The sequence below is a fragment of the Sceloporus occidentalis genome, unplaced genomic scaffold (assembly GCF_023333645.1).
Source record: "Sceloporus occidentalis isolate IW3139 unplaced genomic scaffold, rSceOcc1.0.p SCAF_21, whole genome shotgun sequence".
In the NCBI taxonomy this organism is placed as follows: domain Eukaryota; kingdom Metazoa; phylum Chordata; class Lepidosauria; order Squamata; family Phrynosomatidae; genus Sceloporus; species Sceloporus occidentalis.
This window is the reverse complement of record NW_028317001.1, coordinates 6,547,928-6,573,770: the sequence shown is the minus strand read 5'-3', so window position 1 is coordinate 6,573,770 and position 25,843 is coordinate 6,547,928. Positions and strand designations below refer to the sequence as shown.

The 25,843-nt window shown below is 41.7% G+C and overlaps 1 protein-coding gene across 1 annotated transcript in view; it reads right to left on the bottom strand.

Annotated features, from left to right (window-relative positions):
* Positions 1–25,843, bottom strand: part of LOC149301496 (uncharacterized) — a 303,670-nt gene that overhangs the window by 80,812 nt on the left and 197,015 nt on the right. Inside the window, exon 5 of the mRNA XM_089484296.1 lies at positions 20,849–20,871. Coding sequence (XP_089340422.1) covers positions 20,849–20,871 — 23 coding nt within the window. The remainder of the gene's footprint in view (positions 1–20,848; positions 20,872–25,843) is intronic.

The following is a 25,843-nucleotide window of genomic DNA, read 5'->3' as shown; positions in this document are numbered from 1 at the left end:
TTTTTTGAATCTCTGGTCTCTTTTCGCAGGAACTTCATCTCAGCCCCCTTGGACACAGCTTTGGGACACCAAGTGCAAGAGCACTAGGACCTAATGGCCAACACAGAGGCCAAGCGGAGGGAGTTGGGCTCTAACAGAAAGAGGATGCAGAGATACAAGAACGCTTTGGTGAGTTGAGTTCTTGACTATTCGTTTCATCTGTGTCACTGCTGGGCCAGCTCTTGAAAGCAGGTGGAGAACATACTCTCCCAATTTAGCAGAGGCAGTCCTGGTTAATCCTCTGTCACCTCACTTTTTTACAGAAGAACATTTGAGTCATGAGAGAGTCCACCCAGGAAACAAGTCACATAAATGCCAGCATTGTGGGAAATGTTTTTCTACGAAGTCATACCTAGTGACACATAAGAGAGTCCACACTGGACAGGAGCCATACAAATGCCAGCATTGTGGGAAATGTTTTTGTACAAAGTCATGCCTAGTGATACATCAGAGAAGCCACACTGGATAGGAGCCATATAAATGCCAGCATTGTGAGAAATGTTTTTGTACGAAGTCGTACCTAGTGATACATCAGAGAGTGCACACAGGAGAGAAGCCATACAAATGCCAGCATTGTGGGAAATGTTTTTCTCGGAAGTCACACCTAGTGACACATCGGAGAGACCACACAGGAGAGAAGCCATTCAAATGCCAGCATTGTGGGAAATGTTTTTCTCAGCAGGCACACCTAGTGAGACATCAGAAAGTCCACACAGGAGAGAAGCCACAAAAATCCCAGTAGTGAACTACAGTAGAGTCTCGATTATCCAACCTTTGATTTTTCAACATTCTGGATTATCCAATGTCACTACTCAGTGATTTCTTTACATTTTCAGAGGACTGAACTGTTTATACAGTACATATTGTACATCACAATGTTGATCAGTGATTTCTTTACATTTTCAGAGGACTGTTTATACATTACAATGTTATTCCTATAACATTACTGCAATGTTACTTTTATTGTTACTGCAATAAAACTTCAATACGTTTGCAATTCATAGTGATTTCAAGGCTTTTCTTGGACCCTCCGGATTATCCAACATTTTCGGCTATCCAACTATCAGCCCTCCCATTTATGTCGGATAATTGAGACTCTACTGTAATATTATATTTGTCAATAAGGAATATAAAAATATATATTTTCAATCCAGTGGTGCTAAGAAAAGGCCTTTGTGATTTTGCTTGTAAGGTTTGTCTATCTCTATGTCTATGTTTTAAGGTTGTATTTTGTTAAGTTTGGGTTTTTATTGGTAATAGTAAATGTAGATAATTATTTGGGTTGTAAATTGTGGGTCGTGGCATAGTTTAGGTAGTTGGGGGTCTGGGATTTGTTATATATGAGTTATGGGAATGATAGCTTTTGGAATTTGTGGGATGTTGGCTGAAGAAAGTTGGAGGCCGGTATTAAAAGAAAGGGCTAGTTTGTGGAAATTGCAAAGGGGCCTTGTTACCTGTGGGGCATAGACTGTGCGAATTGGAGGTGGGGGCTATATTTGGAAGAGGGTGATATTTTAGGTTTTGGGGTTTTAGTGTATTGTTTGGATTGGAGTGGGCAGTTCTGGCTTAAACACTCAATTTCTATGTGTCCTCAATAAAGTTCTTTGCTATTTCAACACACTGGACTCTTTGATGCACAGAAGTTCTGAATTTGCCCAAACTGAACCTTTCTTCTCTCTTCAGTCTTCAGCTCCATTCCCAGCCATAAGAACAGCAGAGGCAAAGACAAACACACACACACACCAACATACAGGATACACAGAGAGAGCTTTATTTCCAAATCAGAGCCTTCCTTTCCTGACTTTCCCTCCTGATTCCAGCTCTGTACCTTGGGCTCCATTGCTATCTCCTCAAAGGAAGAAAGGAGGGAAGGAAGGGGAGGCCACTTAATCCCCGGCGCATACCTTCCTTTCCCGCAAGGGCTGCCAGCGGAATAAGCAGCAGCATCTAGGCCCTAGCAATCCCTGCGCATGCTGAGGAGGGGCTTTTGGGGCCATATGCGCATGCACCGTCTCAGCCCCTGAAGCCATGGCTGCCCTCACAGTCTGTTTTGAGGGAGGGAGGGAAGTGGGGAGAGCCCTTCAGAGGAATGGCTGGAGCGTCTTCTGGGGGGGCTCTTGAGGGGTTATAAGAAGGAAGGAAACCCCTCTTTCCTCCCCAAAGAATCCTCTCCCTCTTTCCTTCCCTGCCCCCTTGGGGGATTCCTTGGGGCCCAGGTACTTGGGGATTATTTTGAGAAGAGAGGGCAGGGGGGACCCTTGGAGGGAGGCATGGCCATGGAGGGGAGATAGATCCAAAGGTAAAAAGGGCTTTGAGGAGCTCCCTTCCTCCTGAAAAGTGGGGCAGAGGACAGACCTTCCCTTCTGATGCATCATTTGGGGAAGGGTTTTGTGCCAACTAGAAAGCATCACAAAGGATAGGGTTCAATAGCATTGGAAACAACATGGGGGGGGGAGTTTTCTCTGGAGTCCTGGGGGGGGGCTCTGGGGGGGAAGAGGAGCCAAAATCTAGGCCAAAGCCAAGAGGAGGGAGACAGAAGGACCTCAAACCTCTGGCAATCCCCTGGCAACCTGGGAACTAGGTTTATAGGCCCACAGGATCTGGAACAGGCACCCTCCCTCACATACTTACCTTTTCCTTCACAACAACCCTGCAGAGGAGGACCAACAGAGAAACCCACAGCCCCAGAAACATCCCCCCCCCCCGGTTCTTGGAGCATAGTGAAAGGGCATTAGAGCCCCTTGAAGAGATGTTGTTATTATTATTATTTCTTTATATTCTGCCTTTTCTCAAAGGAATCAAAGTGGATTACAGTAATAAAATAACATACAATTTCAGAAATGCAATTAAAATTCCAAAACCCCAACCCTTCTACCAATTATAAAAACATTAATCAACCCCTAAAAAGCTATTAAACAGCAAGGAAAAGTAAAACATGTAAAACACAATATAGTAAAAAAGTTTTTCGGGCAAGAAATGGGTCATTTTCTGAAGGCGAGAGGGGAGGGCAGGAATGATACATCAATAACAATTTCCATAACAGTAATGATGGCAAGAGTAAGGGTCAGGGGGAGAGAGAGGCAGGTAAATGGATCTAATCTAGTCTGGAAAGGCCTGCCGGAAGAGATCCATCTTAATAGCCTTCCTAAAGGCTTCCAAGGTGGAAATATGATGGATCTCATCCGGAGGTCGTTCCAGAGCCTGGGAGCGGCTGATGAGAAGGACCTCTGGGTCACTGCTGAAAGTCTGGTCTTCTTGAGTTGTAGCAGGTTCTTCCCAGAGGACCTGAGTCTATGGGTGGATTGTATGGGAGGAGGTACTCCCTCAAGTAGTCAGGACCCAAGCCATGTAGAGCTTTAATGGTTAAAAGCAACACCTTGTATCTTGCCCAGAAACTAATGGGCAGCCAGTGGAGGGATTTAAGAACCAGTGTAATGTGGGCAGTTCTAGAAGTGCCCGTAACCAACCTGGCTGCTATATTCTGTCCCAATTGAAGTCTCCGAACTTGGCACAAGGGTATCCACATGTACAGAGTGTTACAGAATTCTAGCCGAGAGGTGACCAGCGCATGTACTACTGTTTCAAGGTCTCCCTGCTCCAGGAAGCAGCGCAGTTGGCGTATCAGCCGAAGCTGATAACAAGTGCTCCTGACCGTCGCATCCACCTGAGCCATCAGATGAAGTGATGAATCCTGGAGCACTCCCAAACTGAGGACAGAGTCTTTCAGGGGAAGTGTGACTCCATCCAGAAGTGGCTGACATAACTCCATTCCCTGATTAGGGTTCCCTATTACAAGTACCTTCATTTTACCTGGATTCTATTTGACTATGTTGGGATAGAAGGGTGAATGGAAGGGCAGATAGATATTTGTCAGGCTCCTAATTGCAGCCCCTCTTGCAACACAAAAGGCATTACTTTGAAAAAGGAACAGTTTGTATTGAAGATACATGCAATAGAAGTGACTTTTTTGTCAGGAATGAAAGTATAAACATATCACTTTTATAACCATATCAATTAACCCCACCCCATTAACCAATAAAGCTAATTAATTGGATAGCCTGTTCCTGCGCAGTGTTCTCCCATCCAGGATTCATGATTAACTCTATATATATATATATATATATATATATATATATATATAATATGAAACCCCATCAATCCCAATCTAATATGATACCATATGAAAATATAATAAGCATAAACCCATGACAACATAATACAATATAACAATATCAATAACTCTCTATGTTCCTCCTCCTTTTCCAGAGACCAGTCTTTTAAACCCAAGCCTCTGTTAGAAGGATGATTACCACACATTCCAATCCTAGCAAACAATCACATTCTTTAGCCATGATCTCCCTACCTCTTGCTAGTATATTCTATTAAAGCCCATATTAAAACATATCATTTTAACCCACCATAAATCCCATCTATCTTAACTCTAATTTAAACCTAAACCTATAACCTTTATGGCATGAATTCCTAAATGAATAAATGCATGAATAGAGGGATTCATGACATATTGTGACCTAAGGTTGATGTTCCTTGCCTGCAGCAATGAGATGGAACCATTGTGAATTTAGGCTAATGCTGCTTACCTGAAGGTTTGAGACGTGACCATTGCAACCTGAGGCTGATGCTTCAAGCTTCAAGCATTGAGACTGGCCCATTGTGACTTTAGTCTGATGCTCCTTGAATGAAGGATTGAGAGGTTACTATTGTGACTTCAGGATGGTGCTCTTTACCTGAAGGATTGAGACTGGCCCATTGCAACCTCCGGCTTATGCTCCTTGCCTGAAAGATTGAGATGGGAGAATTGTAACTTCAGACTGGTGCTGTATACCTGAAGGATTGAGACTGGCACATTGAGTGTCAGAAACAGTGTATACGGGTTCTGTCACAAAGAGTAAAAATATTAGGGTTTGATTATTAGAGTTAAAGTAGGAGTTATAGTTGTGGTTCATAGTAGGTAGTGTAGAGTGATGGGTTTTCTTATTACACAGCTATGCTCATTCTGGGGAACAAGAGTTTTGAAAGAGATCAGAAATGGGGAGCACAGTTTTAATACAAGCCTTATTCTTCTTCTTCACAAACATTGGGCTTTGGCTTCTAAGAGGAGGCTTGTCCCCCAAAAAAGGCCAAAAGTGGCTCCTTTGGGAGGTTTTAAAGGTCTCCCCAGTTTTCTTATTCATAGATTTTCAGGGAAGAAGGAAGGAGACAGACCAGAATAACTCATATTACCAAGAAGGAAACAAACAAACATACAAATAAACAACAACAACAACAACAAAGATAAGGATTAGAAACTAAAACAAACTACTTATTTTTTTTAAAAGGAAATCCATTATTATGAGGGTAAAAACAAGAATTGGATGCTTCTACCATTATAAAACCAGCTCACGCTGTATCTGCACTGCAGAAATAACCCAATTCGAAACCGCATTAACTCTCCTGGCTCCATCCTGTGGATTCCTGGGATTTGTAGTTCTTTGTGGCATGAGAGCTCTTTGGCAGAGAAGGCTAAGTGTCCCGAAGGTAAAATCCCAGGATTCCATAGCACTGAGTATTTAAAGCGGTTTGAGAGTGCCTTGTTTCTACAGCGCGGATGCAGCCTTCTTGGGAAAGGGACTGATGCTGGAGAAAATCACTGGGGACCTCTGGAGGTTTCAGCAGATGGTTTGTTTGTTTGTTTGTTTGTTTGTTTGTTTATGATGCACTCATTTCACATCTAGCTACAGGGACATAACAAGGGCCCTCTCCAATTCCCCATCCCCTATTCCCCCTTTACTCTAAGAAGACATGGAGTGTCTGTTGTGTAGGGGAGCTGCAGTGAATCTATGCTAGGTCGAGGGGGCTTTGTTTGGTGCAGAAGGAGGAAGGGGATGCCCACCTCTGCATCAGCCCAAAGGAGGCACATGTCACCTGTGTATGTCACCAGGAGGATGCTGTTCTCTGTGTCTTTCAGTGCTGCAGGGTTTCTTGCCAAGCCAATCCTAACCCTGGTCTCTTTTCTCAGGAACGTCATCTCGGCCTCCTTCTACACGGCTTTGAGGCCTTTCTTGCTGGAAGTGACCCAAGTGCAGGCCACCAGGACCCCTGCCCACCTGATGGCTGACACAGAGGCCAAACGGAGGGAGTTGGGCTCCAACAGAAAGAGGCTGCTGAGATACAACAACTCTTTGGTAAGTCGCCATCCTGACTATTCGTTACATCTGTGTCACTGCTGGGCTGGCTCATGAAAGCAAGCGGAGAACATACTGTCCCAGTTTAGCAGAGAGAGTCCTGGTCAATCCTCTGTCACCTTATTTTTTCAGGGGCTTTGAAAATGTCCTATTCCTCTCTCCTCCTCCCACTTCCCCCTTGTCCTCAGGTCAAGTTCAAAAGATTTGTGCACCCCATCAACTCAAAAGAGGGGAGAGGGGAGGAGAGAAGGGAACAGGGTCTTGCCCTTGCCAGGTGTCGGAGCCAAAAGCAAACTGCTGGACCCTTCCTTGCTTATGTGATCTGTATCAAGAGCTTTGGCCATCTTGATCCCCTTCTGATGTTGCTTGTCCACATGTGTCTTCCTTTCCCAATCTGTGAAATGCTGGGTGATACGGAAGAATATCTCTGGACTTAAATTGAGGGGTGGGTCCAGTGGCCCTCAAGCCCTGAGTACTCCCCAGAACTGTTTTTTAAAAATGAAATTTGCCTCTCAAATTAGGTGAGACATGGCTAAGTGCACTATAATTCATTGGTGACTAAATGTACTATACATGTTGGGATAGTCAGTATCTCAATCAATCAGTAATATCCCAGAAATGGCCTAAATTGTATTCTTCATTATACTGTATATTATATTGAAAGGATACAAGACAAACTGGATCTCAAAGGCAGTAGCTTTTTGCTTGCTTGCAGAATTTAAAGTTTATTTCCCGGACTGAATTTTAAAGTGTTGAAATAATATTTGCAATGCACTGTGTGCTTTTCTCCCCTTTTGCTTAGTCACTCTCTGGATGAGGGCTATTTTCTATTGCAGGTGACCTTTGCGGATGTGGCAGTATATTTCACTGAGGAGGAATGGAAAATGTTGACGAAGAAGCAGAGACTGATGTACAGTTCTGTGATGATGGAGAATTATGACAATGTGGCCTCTGTGGGTAAGGAACCTGAATCCATTTCCTTTCCTGTGAAGACTGAGGGCCCTTTCATAATTTACTGTCAGAGCGCTATGATTCCACTTTAGAATGATAAAATCAAAGAGTTGAAATAGACCACAAGGACCATCCGGTTCAATCTTCTGCCATGCAGAAATAGACATTCAAAGCACCCCTGAGAGATGGCTATCCAGCCTCTGTTTAAAGACCTTCAAAGAAAGAGACTCCACCAAACTCTGAGGGTGTATATTCCACTGTTGAAGAGCTCTTACTCTCAGGAAGTTCCTCCTAAAGTTTAAGTGGAATCTCTTGTCCCTCTGGCTTGCATCCATTGTTCCATGTCCTTTTCTCTGGAGTAGCAGAAAGCAAGCCTGATCCATCCAGAATATGACATCTTTTCAAACATTTGTACAGGACTGTCATATCCAGTCTTAACCTTCTCATCTCCCCGCTAAACATACCCAGCTCCCGAAATCATTCCTCAGATAGCATGGTTTCCAGACCATTCACCATTTTGGTTTCCCTCCTCTGGACATGCTCCAGCTTCTCAACATCTGTTTGAACTGTTGTGCCCAGAACTGGACATAGAGTTATTACATGTGAGCCCTGACCAAAACAGAATAGAGTGGCACTATTACTTCCCTTGATCTTGACACTATACTCCTATTGATACAGCGTAGGATCATATTGGCCTTTTTAGCTGCTGCATCACACTGTTGACACATGTTCAACTTGTGCTCTACTACCATTCCTAGTTCCCTTTCTCACGTAATTTAACTGTCATAACAACTTCATGTGGCATCTTGGAATTTCTAGTTTTAGTGAGGCACTATTGTTCTACTCTTTGTAAGGATTCTCAATATCCAATCCTAAACTGCCAATTCTGGAATTTTGTGGCAAGGAGCCATGGAGATTAATGCTTTTTGCCCCTAAATGATCCTCAGCCCTTTCCTGAGCAAGTTTCCTGGCTTTTGTGACCCCTCTTCCAGCCTTTTGAGGCCCTGGAAAGGCTTGGTGGGAAAAAGGCCTCCCTTGGCCCTGCAATGGATCAGAGAGGGCCCAACAGTAGCAAAATGGCCTCCACTTCCCCAAAGGGATGCTGTGGGATATTGAGGGGCAAAACGTTATGCCATATTTTTATTTTTATGTTTTTAAATTTTATTAATAACAGACATCACATTACAAACATTGCAAGCATATAAACAAACATACATAAAACATTGGTTTCAATACCAAAACACAAAACAAAACAAACATTAAAAAAATAACAACTATGTAGATCTAAAACATTATATTATATTATTATTATTAATAATATATATCATGGCTTCCTCAAAGTAGTTGCATATTTTACATTACTAACCATATCATATCTCCTAGGTATACATCTTCAAATAAAAAGTTTTTTACTTCTTAATTAGCTTTTTACTTCAAAATTTTTTAGGCATTCCCATTCCCTTTTTGTCTTTTCCTTATCTAGATCCTTTACCGATGCAGTCAATATATCCATCTCCATTGTTTCTTCTAATTTATTTATCCACTCATCTTCTGTTGGAATTCTTTTCTGTTTCCAGGAACTAGCATAAACAATTCTAGCTATTGCAACCATATATAAAATAATATGTCTATTTTTTCCACGTCTTTTTGTAATAATCCTCTCATATTTAATAAAAATAATAAAGGACCAAATGGTAATGTTATTCCTAACATGTTTGACATCAAAGTGTGTATTTCCCCCCAGTATTTCCCCGCTTCTGTACACTTCCACCAAAAGTGGTAAAAAGTTCCTCTTTGTTTACTGCATTTCCAACAACTACTGCTTCCATTCTTAGTTTATCTGGGGATATATATATACCAGCAATACATCCTTTTAATATCATTTTCTTCATAATTTTGACAAAGTGTGAAAGAATTTGTATCTCACCAAGATTTTCCCCATAGGTCAATTTCTATTGTATTTTTTGTGTCCTTTGCCCATTTTATCATACAATGCTTCACACTTTCCTGTTCCAAATTCCTTTGCTTCAATAATTTGTAATATTTTGAAGTATGTCCCCTTTTATCGTCAAAGATTATAGCATCCATTTCATTTTTCTTATCTGTAAGACCATGCTCTTTTTTTAATCAATTTTATACCTTTCAAAAATTTGTCTAAACAGAAACCAATTCTTATTAATCTTGTTCTCTCTCTCATTGCTAGGTTTCATTATTAAAGAATTTTTTCCTGTTGTTAACAGGTCCCTGTATGTTAACCATTTCTGACCCTCCATTTTTGTTCTTCTATAGAAAGCTTCTTGAATAGAGACCCATGATATTATTTGACTATAAAATAGTTTTTTTAATTTTAACCCCTACTCTAAACAATAAATTTCTTATAAAGTGATGGCAAAAATCTGTATTAGCTTTAATTTGGTCATACCACAAGAAGGCATGATATCCAAACCTTTTGTGTTTTCCATTTCTAATAACTTATCATATCTTAATCATATCCATTCTTCGATCCACTGTAAACAGACCGCATAATGATACAATTATTCCATATTTTAAGGTGACACAATGTGGGATTGCCTCTGAGATCCCCTGGGAGGCAATGTCACCCCCCCCCCCATCCCCAAGAGTAATCCATCCCAGTCTTGAAGATGTCTTAAAGCTGTTTTAAGGATCCTCTCTGGCATTTGACCCTCACCAAAATTGGAAGCCAGGCCCCAGCCCCCTTGTTCTGCCTTTCCTAATACATTATTTGTATACTGAATATCCTGCCTTTCTCAACAAATGAGCCTCAAACTGTCCCTTTTATGCCTCACACACACTCTGTGTTTCTGTCTGTGATAGAGAGATGGAGGGAATGTGAAAAATAGAAAGGGAGGGGAGAGATGCTGAAGGTGAAATGCTGAAGCAGTGCAGATGGGCAGGAGGGAAGGTTGGAGAGCGGAGGGAGAAAGGGAAGGGGACCAGGCCTCTGGGAGCCAGGAGGGGAAGGCAGGAGCAAAGCCAGGATCACTTAGCTCTGTGCGGATAGGAAGGGACCTCTGGGAAGGGCCAGGAGAGGGGCCTTGGGGATTGGGAGGCAGCCACCAACCTGACAGATTTTAAGAATTGGATTGAGTGAACTGGTGAGAACATGGCTCAGGCCCTTGTTTTCAGGGATATTAAGGCGCTCCATATAGCAGTTATCAGCAATGTCTATGAAGAGAGGAAAGGTGACACAAAAATTCCTTTTTCTATAATGTTTTTGTCCAAACTGAGTTTGCTTAGGTCCATGGTTGATTCCAGAGGCCCTTTGTTATCCCAAATGGTGGCATTTGGGTAGGACACCCGCAAGTGCAATGCTTTTAGGGGAATTTAGTACTTAGCTGAAAAGAGAGATATAGTTTGGTTGGGGCAAGAGTGACCTCGGGATTCAGCCCAACTATACCAGGCCCAGAAGCACACAGAACTCCAAATGCATTTGAAATAGGTTTTTATATTTTGTTTAGGGGAAAAGCAAAACACACACACACACACACACACACACACACGTAAGCATTCACACACATGCAGAAGAACTAGATAACAATTGGGAGTGGTCAAGAGATGTAAGACTTTCATAATGATAATACTTTACTTAGGCGGATCTGGATTCCAATTGCTGAGGGTTCAAAATGGGAAGAGAAGTCAGGAGCTCCTGTGACAAATGGGGTTGGCGAGAACACTGAGATTCTTAACCATGTAAACCAACAGACTGTCTGTCTGTAATTGGACTGACGTCAAAGAACAGTCATCCAGGGCAGATATTTATACTGTAATTGTTGCTTGAGGGCAGAAACCGAGTGTTCAAAAAGGTTTAAATCGATTTAGAATGTTTCCTGGGGGGAAGAATGGTCTGAAACCAAATTGAATGCAATGGTTGCTTGGTACAAATATCTTAGAAAAAAAGGATTAGCACACTGGCTCTCAGATCCATCTTGGCTATGAAATCCAATCGCGTTGAAAACCCAATATACAGCACAATCTGAGGGTGACGCTCCCAGATACAGCGCAACAATAACATAGCAGAGTACAGAAGCCAATGTCCAGATATAGATATTAGCAATGCACTGACCACTTTCCACACTGAAAAATAAGTCAAAAACACAGTTGATTTCATTGAAATCCTTGGAGAATTTCTCTCTTTAGTTGCAAAATAATACAAATATTTGCAAGCTCTCCTCTCCGACTTCCATCAATTTCACCATCTCTTGTACATACAACTCCAGTGCAATCCACACCAATCCGTATATGAGCTGCATACTGTATTGATTGTGAGTCATCTCCTGGTGCCAAACAGCATGAAGGAACCTCTGCAGTTAGCTTGCATCATGTCTTGGCTCTGACTCGGGACTCAATGGCAGTCTCACAGGATATAATGACACCTGTCAATCAAAGTATTTTTGCACATGGTTAATAGAATATTTTTGCAACAGTCCTTTGACTATCTGCTTCCACTGATTCCCTCAAGGCAGTCCCCATTCTTTGCTAGCTCCTATGAGTAAGAATACGATCAGTACATGGATTTAGGGGCATAAGCAGCAGGGTCATGCTTGGGTTACTTACAGCAACTTTCTTAATTTCATCTCTAATAAGGAGGGGTTAATGAGGGCTAAATTGTGGGGTAACACCCTCCTCTCTTAACTCTGATTTTCAGTCTTATCTGTCATTGTCGTTCTTTACAGAAAAACATTTGAATCATGAGAGAGTCCACACAGGAGAGAAGCCATAAAATTCCAGCATTGTGGGAAAAGGTTTTCTCGGAAGTCAATCCTAGTGAAACATCAGAGAGTCCACACAGGAGAGAAGCCATACAAATGCCAGCATTGTGGGAAAAGTTTTTCTCAGAAGGCACACCTAGTGAAACATTAGAGAGTCCACACAGGAGAGAAGCCATACAAATGCCAGCATTGTGGGAAAGGTTTTTCTCGGAAGTCAATCCTAGTGACACATCAGAGAGTCCACACAGGAGAGAAGCCATACAAATGCCAGCATTGTGGGAAATGTTTTTCTCAGAGGTCAAATCTAGTGAAACATCAGAGAGTCCACACAGGAGAGAAGCCACACAAATCCCAACAGTGAACTAATATTCTTTTTGTCAATAAGGAATATAAAAAATATATTTTCATTCGAGTGGTGCTAAGGAAAGGCCTTTGTGATTTTGTTTGTAAGCTTTGTCTATCTATATGTCTATGTTTTAAGGTTGTATTTTGTTAAGTTTGGGTTTTTATTGGTAACAGTATATGTAGATAATTACTTTGGGTTGTAAATTGTGGGTCGTGGTATTGGTTAGGTAGTTGGGGGGCTGGGAGTTGTTATATATGAGTTATGGGAATGATAGCTTTTGGAATTGGTGGGATGTTGGCTGAAGAAAGTTGGAGGCCGGTATTAAAAGAAAGGGCTAGTTTGTGGGAATGGCAAAGGGGCCTTGTTACCTGAGGGGCATAGACTGTGAGAATTGGAGGTGGGGGCTACATTTGGAAGAGTGTGATATTTTAGGTTTGGGGGTTTTAATATATTGTTTGGATTGGAGTGGGAAGTTCTGGATTAAAAACTGAATTTCTATGTTTTCTCAATAAAGTTCTTTGGTATTTCAACACACTGGACTCTTTGATGCACAGAAGTTCTGAATTTGCCCAAACTGAACCTTTCTTCTCTACTCATTCCTCAGCTCCATTGCCCAGCAGAGGCAAATACAGACACAAACATACAGGATACACAGGGGCAGCTATATTTCTAAATCAGAACCTTCCTTTCCTGACTTTCCCTCCTGAGTCCAGCTCTGCACCTTGGGCTCCATTGCGGTCTCTTCAAAGGAAGAAAGGAGGGAAGGAAGGGGAGGCCGCTGACCCCCCGGCGCATACCTTCCTTTGCCGCAAAGGCCGCCAGCGGAATAAGTAACAGCAGCTTTGCCCTGGCAATCCCTGCGCATGCTGAGGAGGGGCCTTTGGGGGGATAGACTATCCCATTGTGACTTCAGGCTGATGCTTCTTTCCTGAAAGACTGGGGATGGCTCATTGTGACCTCAGGCTGATTCTTGTTGCCTGAGAGATTGTGACTTCAGGCTTCTCCTTCCTTACCTGAACACATGAGACTGGCCCATTGCAATCTCAGACTGATGCTCATTTTCTGAAGGACTGACACTAACTCATTGTGACCTTGGGCTGATGTTCCTTCCCTAAAGGATTAAGATGGGCTTATTGACTTCAGGCAGGTGTTCCTTACCTGAAGGATTGAGCCTGGCCCTTAGCGAGCAAAGGGTTATGATCCTTGTCTGAAGCATTGAGGCTGTCCCATTGAGATCTCAGCCTGAGGCACCTTTCCTGAAAGATTGTGACGGGACTATTATGAGTTTAGACTGATGCTCCTTGCCTGAAGGATTGAGACTGGACCATTGAGATCCTTACCTGAAGCATTGAGATTGTCACATTGTAATCTCAAAGCCATCCAGTCCAACCTCCTTCTGCCATGAAGAAAATCTCAATCAAAGCATATCTGACAGATGGCCATCCAGACTCTGTTTAAAGGCCTCCAAAGAAGGAGACTCCATCATTCTCCATTGAGGGAGTGTGTTCCACTGTCAAACAGCCCTTTCTGTCAAGAAGTTCCTCCTAATGTTGAGCTGGAATCTCTTTTCCTGGAGCTTGCATCCATTGTTCTGGGTTCTCTTCTCCGGAGCAGCAGAAAACAAGCTAGCTGCCTTCTCAGTATGACATCCCTTCAAATATTTAAACAGGGCTTTCGTATCACGTCTTAACCTTCTCTTCTTCAGGCTAAACAGCCCCAGCTCCCTAAGTCTCTCCATTGTGGTGACCCTCCTCTGGACACACTCCAAACTTGTCAATGTTGATCCTGTCCTCTGGGGTATTAGCTACTCCTCCTAGTTTGGCATCATCTGCACATTTGATAAACATGTCCTCTATTAAAGCAGGGCTGCACAAGTTGCGGCCCAACAAAGGATGAAAAGCGAAACACTTGACGGAACGGAAATAGAGAGTAATCATATTAATTCCCCAATAACCAAACAAGAGATAGAAAGTAAGACAAGATTTAAAAGGATTTAAATCTCCTGGCCCAGACGGATTCACATCTATGTTTTATAAAACCTTTAAAAATGAACTGAGTGAGGATATTACTAAAAATTACAATGAAATATGGGATAATAAAATAATCCCAGAAACACGGAAATTATCTGAAATTATATCACTACTTAAACCCAATAAAGATCCAGCCAATTCCAAATCTTATCGTCCGATCACATTAAGCAACCATAATTATAAAATTTTAATGAAAATCCTAGCCAATAGATTAAAAAGAATGTTTACCTATTTAAATTAAAGAAGACCAATATGGATTTGAGGAAGGCAGATATATTTATGAACCGATAAGGAATATATTTAATATACTACATCATGCCAAACAATACAAAAATAAATTAGCTTTGATAAAACTAGATGTTTACAACGCATTTGATTCAATAAATCATGAATATCTATATAAAATCTGTAGGGATTTTGGATTAGGGGAAAGGTTTAGTAAAACCATCAAAGAAATATATAATGATACAGAAGCACAAATCATGATAAATGGAGATTTTCTTCAATGAAAAGTGGAGTAAGGCAAGGTTGCCCTCTTTCCCCTTTATTATTTATATCAGCAATGGAAGCGTTTGCAAATATGATTCGGGATCAGAAGAGATAAAGGGACATGAAATAGATAAAGAAGAGATGAAGTTGGATTCATTTGCAGATGATGATCCTCTGATAATGACACAGAAACCGAATGAAGCTGTAATCAAGTTATTGGAAATACTTCAGACATTTGAAAACATTTCTGGGCTTAATATTAATTAATATTTAATATGGATAAATCAGAGATAATGTTTAGGAATACGAATTGGCCGGAACAAAAAGAAATCCAAAATGTCTCAGGATTGAAATTGGGGATTAAAAATGTGAGATATTTAGGTGTAAATTTACCAATTAAGTTAGATAATATTGGACAAGGTAATTAAAATCAATTATGGGGGGAAATTAATAATCAGATTTCTAAATGGACAAGTAAAAATGGGGAAAGGTTAACAAAAATTAGAATGCTTAAAATGTTGGTACTACGAAAGATTTTATATTTATTTCAAATGATCCCAGAAATAATTCCTAGTAAAGTTTTAAAGGCGGGATACAAACCGCCATATAGTACGTCTTCTATACGTACTAGTGTTAGGAAGGGGCGGTGCTTCCGCACCCCCCTAACCCTAGTACGTATAGAATACGTACAAGATGGCGGCGCCCCTTCCACATGGGTGCCGCCATCTTGACGTATTGGACGCATAGCGTCCAGACGTGTCGCGGGGGTTGTGACGTAGCGAGTGCGCCCCTGGCGCCTCGCTACATCGCAAACGCGACTCAAGAAGAAGCTCCATTTTGGAGCTTCTTTTTCGCTCCGCGCGGGAGTCGTACCGTATGGAGGCTCCGGCTCCCCTGGGGACTAACCGGCGGCGGCGGCAGACCGCCGCAAAGCAGTGGTTTGTATCCCGCCAAAGAAATAGGAAAGGTCAATATTAAAATGGATATCAGGGAATAAAAAAGCCAGGTTATCTAAGGCATTATTATATGAGCATCAAAGTAATGGAGGATGGGGAGCTCCATCCCTCGAATGATATTTTGAGGCGGTTCAATGGCTAAGAATGATAGAGGCAGAATATATCCATAATATAAAGTGGGTTGAACTAGAAAGACAGAGCAATCAAATGGAGTATGTCTCTGTCTTTAAGGGGAAAATATGGGGGAGATATGAATTTTAAACATCAGGACACTCTGAGGGGCTGCCATTGGCTGGAATCCCCGTCCCTCCCACCATCCCTGGCCCTGATTGGCTGGAATCCCAGTCCTTCCCACCATCCCTGGCCATTTTGTGTTCTGGCATCCATTTTGTGTTCCAGTGGCCATTTTGTTCCAGAACCTTCTCTGAGGCTTCAGTTGAACAGAGGAATCTCTTTCTCTCCTGAGGCTCCAGAGAGAGAAGGAGGCCAGGCTCCTTGGGCCAAAAGGAACGAAGTGTGTCTCTTTTCTGAGAGGGTTTTCATATTAAAAAGCTCTGCTCCTTCTGGGGAACATGGGTTTTAAAAGGGTCCAGAAATGGGAGGATAGTTTTAATACAAGCCTTATTCTTCTTCTTCACAAACATTGGGCTTTGGCTTCTAAGAGGAGGCTTGTCCCCCCAAAAAGTATAGTTCAATCTGTTTTTCCAAGTTTATTCCCAATGGTCTAATTCAATTACAAAACCAATGTTTTGAGACCATCTGATCATAGTTTCTTTAATAACATTCTCTTGTGTACAGATTTTAAGAATACAATTATAAAGTCTTGCTAACAAGGCATCTTTATTCAACATTATTTCTTGTTCTAGATCATATTCTGATTTGGCAATACCGGATTGTTTTTTATCCATTAGGAAGAGCTCTCTAATTGTCTGTCAAAGAACCATGAAAGATCACAGCCCTGATCATTAGGATCTTCTTTAAGATGAATGTACTCCCCAAAATGATTTTCCTCTTTCAAAGCTTACCTATTATAATTAGTGATGTCCCATTCAAACAATGGGAGAGAGATCTATCTAAATTTATTTGGAATGGGGAAAAGCCCAGAATTAAATGAAAATATTGTATGATTTGGTGAATAGAGGGGGAATGGCACTTCCAAATTTAAAATGGTACTACCAAGCATGCTCTTTAGATTGGATTCTGGATTGGATAAGGTTAGAAAATAAAAGAAATTTAAATTTAGAAAAATTTGAATTAAAATTTGGCTTACATGGATACTTAATCTATGACAAAATAGATAAAAATTTTAATAATCGTATAATCAGAAAATCTTTATTACGGATCTGGCAAAACTTTAAGAGAAAGTGGTGTCCTAAATCCCCTTATGGGCATCAATAAACGAGACTATGTTTGGAAGGGAGCAATATAAAAAGGATGATTGAGTGACTTACAATGATATTACTAAAATGGTTGAGGGAAATAGGATTATGAAAACACCGGAGGAATTACAAGATGAGGATATTATTAGTAACTGGTTTGCCTACAGACAAATCCGGGAACGCTTTCTAGTGGATAAAAAAAGAGGAAGGAATTGGGGAGGGTGACCTAAATATAGAAAAGATTATAAAAGACCCCCCCCAAAAAAACCAAATTTCAAATATATATAAATTAATATTGGAATATGAATTAGAATCTGAAACAGTAAAAGAATTCATGATTAAATGGGCCAAAGATATAAATGAAACAATACAATTGGATGAATGGGAAAATCTTTGGAGGGGAAAAATCAAAAATATGATAAGTGTTGACGTAAAAGAAAACATATCTAAGTCCATGTATCGGTGGTACCTTACCCCACTTAGATTGGCAAAAATGTTTAAAAAAATAAAAATTTGTGTTGGAAATGTAACAAAGAGACAGGTAGCTATTTACATATTTGGTGGAATTGTCCGACAGCGAAACAATTTTGGAAAAAGATACATATCGAAATGAAAAATAATTTGGATTAAAGGGAAGATCGACTGTTAAATTTTACCTCTTAAATATATTTGACATCAAGGAATACGGTAAAGAAATACATGAAAAAGTATTATTGTACGCTTTGGCCGCGGCTAGAACTATATCCGCGAAGAATTGGAAGAGAGAGGAAAGTCCTGGAGTAGAAGAATGGAGATGGAAAATGTTAGATTTGTTTGAGATGGAGAAACTGACACATTTGGTTAATGATAAAAATATGGAAGAATTTAATGATGAATGGGATATTTGGAAGTCATATCTGATTAGTGTGAAAGAGGATAAAATGTCTACTATAATAGAAACATAAGAAAAAGAATTAATAGCAGTGGAAATGTAAAACCAATACTATTGACTTTTAGAATGTAGAACGTATAGAAACTGTTTAGAAAAAGGGGTGCAAGTCATAAGTAAGAGTGGAAATATTTAAGGATGGATAAGCTAATAATAACAGGGGAAAGTAGAAAACGCTAATGTATTAGGATGTTTGAATAAGATATTTCTTTTTTATATAGGATTTAATAGGGGAAAAGGTTTTTGTAGAGTCCAGTTGAAATAATTAAGATAATAAAGAATGAACGAGAAGTAAACAACTTTATTAAGAACTGAAGAAAAATATTTTATAGGATGTAGTGGAATGTATTTTAATTAATGTGAATAAGATTGTATTGTCCTTTTTTACTTTTAGAATGTTTAATAAAATTTATATTAAAAAAAGAAGAAAAGAGACACAAAAGACACACAAAGAGACACTCTTCCTTCCTTTTGGCCCAAGGAGCCTGGCCTCCTTCTGACTCTGGAGCCTCAGGAGAGAAAGAGAGGCCTCTGTTCAACTGAGGCTCAGAGAAGGTTCTGGAACATTGTTCCCCACAGTCACAACCAGCACAAAATGGCCTCCAGAACACAAAATGGCTGCCAGAACAAAATATGAGTCTATGGCAGGGGGCAGGGTCTTCCAGTTCCTCTGCCCCCATTGGCCAGCCTCAAAAAGAGGCAGAGCTTCTGCTTCTCTATTTAGCTCTGCGTGCAGAAGAGAGAGCAGCAGAGTTTTAGAGGGAGAAAGAGATAGACAGGAAGGAGAGAGAGAGAGGGGCGGAGTGAAGCAACAGCAGAGAGACAAGGCCTGGAACCACTAGGCTTTACTGCTGCCCTGAGGTCCGGCTGGGCCTGGCTTGGTTCTACTGCTGCTGCTTTTCTTTAGCCACTGCCATTAAGGTGGGGAGGAAGGAGGCCCAGCAGTCCTTCTAGGCATGGCACACTCTCTCTGAAGGTGGGAGAGTGGGACTCCCCAAAGGGCATTTCAGTGCTTTTAATGGTGGCTCTCATGCTCTAGCAAAGATGATGATGATGATATCAGGCCTGGTGGGGAGGGATGGAGCTGCTGCCTTAAACACCATTAATGCCACCATCGCTGGGCATTCTTGCTTTGCACTACTGTAATGGCCATGGCACAGTGCTATGGAACTCTGGGAATGTTCTTTTGGTTTGGCATTTTAGGTGTTGTTAAGGTTTGGAAATCCTGTTTGGGGTCCCTTCCGACTTTGGGGCCCTTTCGTCCTCCATTTTGGGCTCCCAGAAGGCCTCAAACTGCCAACTGCCAAGCGCTGAGGAAGAGGCAGCCATTTTGTGTTCCAGTGGCCATTTTGTGCTGCTTGTGACTCTGGGGAATAATGTTCCGGAACCTTCTCTGAGCCTCAGTTGAACAGAGGCTTCTCTTTCTCTCCTGAGGCTCCAGAGAGAGAAGGAGGCCAGGCTCCTTGGGCCAGAAGGGAGGAAGTGTGTTCCTTTGCCTTTGGCCCTCCATTTTGGGGTGAAGGAAGGAAGGGAGGGAGGGAGGGAGGGAGGGACCTGTGGGGGTCTGAGGAAGGGGAGACAGGGACTCAGGGCCAGTGGGGAGGCTGTCCATTGGGGGCTGGGAAAGAGAGGTGGAGAAAGAGACCCTCCCTTTGGGCCCTAGCTGGGGAGGGTCCCACTGGTCGTTTCCTCCCCCTTTGGGAAAGGAGAGCCCCTCAGCCCCCTGGAGTCACTCCTGCCACTCATTCCTAGAATGGCTGGGACTCAGAGGAGTTTCCTAGGCATTGTCACCTTCTGCCCTCCATGGCCATTGGCACTGACCTTTTCCCATTGCCTTCCCTCCCTCAGCCCTTGGACCTCCTCCTCCTTCGCACTCAGAGCAACCCTTCTCTACGGCTGAGGAGACGGCCTCTGACCCAGGGAAGCTCCGGCCATAAAGGACTGTGGAAGAGGCCTTTCTGGGGCTGCAGGAGTCAGGGTCTTTGTGTTGAAGGTAGGTGTTTATTCCTGGAGCTGAAAGGGGACCTTTCTTTAAATCTTTCAGTCCAGGATTGTGAGGAAGGGTTGCCGCTGAGAGACTGATCCCATGATTTGCAGGCTTAAATGTTAGAAAATGACACGTGTGTGACCACAAGACCAGCTGTGAGCTAAGTATTGTAAACAGTCAAATTCCAGTGGCAGTTAACAGTCGACACTTGCATTATGGAATGTTGATGCTGCCAGTCCTTCTGAGAGAGTGTGTCAATTATGACAGTTGGATGTTAGAGTAACCGCCTCTCTGTTTTGTTGTTATTGTTGATTGGTTGACAAAGTAACTTATTTATTAAAGCCCTCGTGTAGGGTGAAAGCTTGAAGTGCTATTGTTCTTATTTCTCAAGCCGGGAGCTCAAGGCAGTTTGCAGTGGTGAAGAAATATTTTCCTTGAATATCTTTGCAGACATCTCTTCAGATTCCCTCTCCCTGGCGTCCTGTTGATGTGGTTCAACTTTTTCAGGTGGTCATGGTGGACAGAGCGCATCTTTCCACGCCCCAACAATAAAGCCCCAAATTCAGTCTCTGGCAGCATTGTCTTCCCAGAAGGTGGAAGTGAGATTTCCAGACCCCAGACACACAGTGCGCCAGTGAGTCCTTTGTGTGGGGATTGTGTGTGTACATGCTGTTTACTAGAGCTTTGTAAGTTACTAGTTTCACTGGGTTTATAAAATGAATTTACATATCCCCAAAATGAGTATAGAAATAGAAAGAAATAGATTAAATGGACCGATCACAGCAGCAGAAATCATTGAAGTAATAAGAAAAAGTTTAAAAAAGGGAAAACATGAGGACTGATGGCTTCACCGTCAGTTATTATAAAGTATTTGAGGATCAATTGTTAACACCACTCAAATTAAAATTAAATGCCATCAAAGAAAACCATTATCCTGAAACATGGAAACAATATAATATAACTTTGCTGTTAAAAGAAGATAGAGATGCAACTGAGGTAAAGAGCTATAATTTCATTATTAAATATGGATTATAAATTATTTTCTATGATTTTTGCCGATAGACTCAAAAAATTTCTTAAAGACTGGATTCAAAAGGACCAATTGGGATTTCTCCCTCACAGACAACTCAGTGATAACATACAAAGCATCTTAAATATAATTCAATATTTTGAAAGGCACAACAAAAAACAACTTGCACTTCTCTTTGTTGATTTAGAAAAGGCCTTCAATAACATAGGCTGGGATATGTTATTTGCAACACTTGAAAAATCAAAATAGGAGCTTCTTTTTTAAGATGGATAAAGGCAATGTATAAAGATCAAAGTGCCAAACTAATTATTAACTATAAAAAAAACAGAGGAATTTAAGATTTCTAAAGGTAAATGGCAAGCTTTCCCACTTTCACCCCTTTTGTTCATTCTGATCCTTGAAGCACTGAATAATAGGATAAGATTAGAAAATAAGATCAATGGAATAAATATTAACATACATTGAGTTTAAAATGAGAGTCTTCTCAGACGACATTTGTATTCCCTGGAGAACCCAGAAAAGAGCACAAGACAATTGATGGATGTAATAGTGGAATTGGAATATGTTTCAGGACTAAAAGTAAACAGAGACAAAACAACATTAATAACAAAAAATACGGGGGAAAGGAAGAACAAATGCAGGAAGAAATTAGTGGATTTAAAGTGGGAAAGAATGTTAAATATCTAGGAATAAATGTAACAAATACAAACTCAGATCTATTTCACAATAACTATGAGACACATGGAAGGGAATCAGAAAAGACCTAGAAAAATGGGGGAAATTACACTTATCGCTATTAGGAAAAATGTCACTGATCCAAATGAGTTTCCTTCCTGAAATACTGTTTCTGTTCCAAGCGATACCCATCATCCAGAATGAAAATCCATTGAATCTATGGCAAAAGGAAATCTCAAAATTTATTTGGAATTAAAAAAAGAGGCAGGATAGAAACAAAAATACTTTGTGATGACAAAAGTAGAGGAGGACTTTATTATGCTGCTTGTTGTTTAGTTTGGACTAGAGAATGGTTTATGTCAGAGAATGAACAGTTGTTATGTCCGGAGGGTGAACATTTAAGATTTGGGTGGCATGGAGACCTAATTTATGGTAAAGAGAAAGTTCATAAAGAAAGCATAAATAATTTCGTAAGAAAAGCTCTATTGAAGATCTGGGGAAAACAAGTGTAGAATATGTCCAAAAATACCTTTATGGTGTTTGCCCCATGAGGCTCTTTTTTGGGAGGAAAAGTATCCAGAAAACTAACTGGTTAAGATACAAGGATGAACTGAAAGAATCGCAAGGAAAACTAGAGATCAAAACACAAGAAGAACTTAAAGAATCTGGCCTAGATTGTCACTGGTATCTTTATCGTCAAATGAGGGAGAGGTTTCAAATAGATGTGAAATTGGAAGGAATACAAAATGAAAAATGGGAATTGTGGAAGCCATGCTCCATGGTCATTCCATGCCTGATGAGAGTGTTGGGTGCGAGGCATTGGAGAAGCATCCAGCTGTGTTTCTCTAGCCAGAAGCCAAAGGAAGGCATTCTCCTCTGAGGGCCACTGGGGAGGTCAGGAGGTTTCAGCAGATGATGCGCTCATTTCACATCTAGCTACAGGGACATAGCCAGGGTCCTCTCCAATTCCCCATCCCCTGACCCCCCTCCACTCTCACAAGGCATGGAGTGTCAGGACCATGGTGAACAGGTCTGAGGAAATGACAGGCATGTGGCCACTAGGTGGAGCTGTTGTGGAAGTCATTGACAGCTCTAGTGGCAGTTAGATGTGTCACCATTTAAACAGTGCATCACTGGAATGTTGATGCAACTGCCAACTGTCATTCTCAACTGTCACTGAGGAAGAGTCAGACAGTGTGTGCCTCAGAGTGGGTTGTTACTGGTGTGGATGGTGGAGGGTGTCAATGTATATAGTGTTGTACACAGTGGAACTTCTTATATGAATAAGAGCCTCATCTGAGAGAAGATTACAGTGTCTCTTTGCTCACTGAGAAAGCGACAGGTGTTTCTTCAGCTCACAAGCTACTGACTGCAGTCAAGGTGGAGAATCTGGCACCATACGTTAACATGTTGCCTCACGTGCTGCATAACATAGCGACATGAAAAGCATTTTAACATGGAGTATCTGTTGTGTAGGGGAGCTGAAGTTAATCTATGCTAGGTCCAGGGGGCTTTGTTTGGTGAAGAGGGAGGAAGGAGATACCCACCTCTGCATTGGATCAAAGGAGGCATATGTCACCTGTGTATCTCACTAGCAGCATACTGTTCTCTATGTCTTTGAGTGACGCAGGATTTCTTGACAAACCAAGCCTAACTCTAGTCTCTTTTCTCAGAAACTTCATCTTGGCCTCCTTGTACACAGCTAAGGGGCATATTTTGCTGGAAGAGACCCAAGTGCAGGGCCACCATGACCCCCCCTTCCCACCTAATGGCCAACACAGAGGCCAAGCAGAGGGAGTTGGGCTCCAAGAGAAAGAGGCTGTCCAAGAACAACTCTTTGGTGAGTCGCCATCCTGACTATTAGTTTTATTTGTGTCACTGCTGGGCCAGCTCATGAAAGCAAGTGGAGAACATCTTGTCCCAGTTTGGCAGAGAAAGTAATGCTTAATCCTCTGTCACCCCACTTTTTCAGGGGCTTTCAAAAATGTCCCGGTTTCTCTCTCCTCCTCTCACTTTCCCCCTTATCCTCAGGTCTCTTGGGTTGCTGAAAAATGACTTCTAAGGGGTTTGCACCCCATCAACCCAAAAGGGGGGAGAGGCGAGGAGATAAGTAGCAAGGGTCTTTCTTTTTGGCTCAGGAGGTGGAGGCAAAAGCAAACTACTGTGCCCTTCCTAGCTTGTGTGATCTTCCTCATAAACAACTTTGGCCATCCTCACCACCTGCTGCTTCTGCTTGTCCACATGTGCCTTGCTTTTCCTGCCTGTGAAATGTTGGGGATATGGGGGACCATATCTGGATCTAAATTGGGGGTGGGCCCAGTGGCCCTGAAATCCAGAGTCCTCCCCAGAACTGTTTTTTAAAAATGAAATTTGCCTCTGAAATTTGGGAAGAAATGGCTTAATGCACCTTAATTCTTTTGTGGCTAAATGTACTATATGTGTTGGAATAGTCAGTATCCTAATCCATCCTCAGTATCCCAGCCATGGCCTAAATTATATTGTTTATTATATTGAAAGGATGCAAACCAAATTGATCTCAAAGGCAGTAGATTTTTTTCTTGTTGACAGAATTTAAAGTTTATTTCCTGGACTGAATTCTGAAGTGATGAAATGATATTTGGATGCACCATGTGCTTTCCTCCCCTTTTGTTTAGTCACGATCTGGATGAGGGCTATTTTCTATTTCAGGTGACCTTTGCAGATGTGGCAGTATATTTCTCCAAAGATGAATGGAATCTGTTGACGAAGAAACAGAAACTTTTGTACAATTATGTTATGATGGACAATTATGAGAATGTGGCTTCTGTAGGTAAGGAACCTGAATCCATTGCTCTTTCTATAAAGACTGAAGGCCTTTTCATACTATATTATCATGTCGCTATGGTTCCACTAGAATTATAGAGTCATAGAGTTGGAATAGACCACAAGGGCCATCCAGTTCAACCCCCTTCTGCCCTGCAGGAATACACATTCAAATCACCCCCAAGAGATGACCATCCAGCCTCTTTTTAAAGCCCCCTAAAGAAGAGGACTCCGCCAAACTCTAAAGGAGTATATTCCACTGTCAAAGAGCTCTTACTGTCACAAAGTTCCTTTTAATGTTTAGGTAGAACCTCTTTCCCCGTGGCTTGCATCCGTTGTGGTGTCTCCTTTTCTCTGTAGCAGAAAAAAGCAAGCCTTCTCCTTGCGCAAAATGACACCCTTTCAAATACTTAAAAATGGATATCATATCCACTCTTTATCTTCTTTTCTCCAGGATAAACATAACAAGCTCTCTAAGCTGCTCCTCATAGAGCTTGATGGTTTCCAGACCCTTCACCACTTTGGTTGCCCTCCTTTGGACATGCTCCAATTTGTCAACATCCTTTTTGAATTGTGGGGCCCAGAAATGGACACAGGATGATTCCAAGTGAGGCCTGACCAAAGCAGAATAGAATGGCACTATTACTTCTCTTGATCTAGAAACTATTCTTGTATAGATGTAGTCAGGAATCACATGGGCCTTTGTAGCTGCCGCATCACACTGTTGGCCCATGTTCAACTTGTGGTCTACTGGGAGTCCTAGATCCCTGTCAAGCCTAGTTTAATTGTGATAGCAACATCATGTAGAATATTTGAATCTGTAGTTCAATGAGGCACTATTGCTCTTCAGTTTCTAAGGATTCTAATTACTCCATCCTAAACTGCCTATTCTAGGATTTTGTGGAAAGAAGTCATTGAGATTAATGCTTTTCACACCCAAATGGTACTCAGCACACCCTTGAGCAAGTTTACTACCTTTTTTGGTGCCTCTTCCATCCTTTTAAAGCTCTGGAGAGTCTTCTTGGGGGAAAGACCTCTCTTGGACCTGCAGTGGCCCAGGGAGGGCCCAACAGTGGTAAAATGGCCTCCACTTCCCCAAAGGGATGCTGTGGGATGCTGAGGGGCAAAATATTATTTCATTCCCCCCCCCCCCCAGCAATACGTGGGGTTGCCCCTGAGATCTCCTCCAAACCCCATCAGTAGTCCATGCCTGTCTTATAAATGTTTTAAGGCTGTTTTAAGGCTGCTCCCTGCTGCTTGACCCTCACCAAAATTGAAGTCCAGGTCCCAGCTCCTTTGCTCTGCCTTTGCCAATGAAT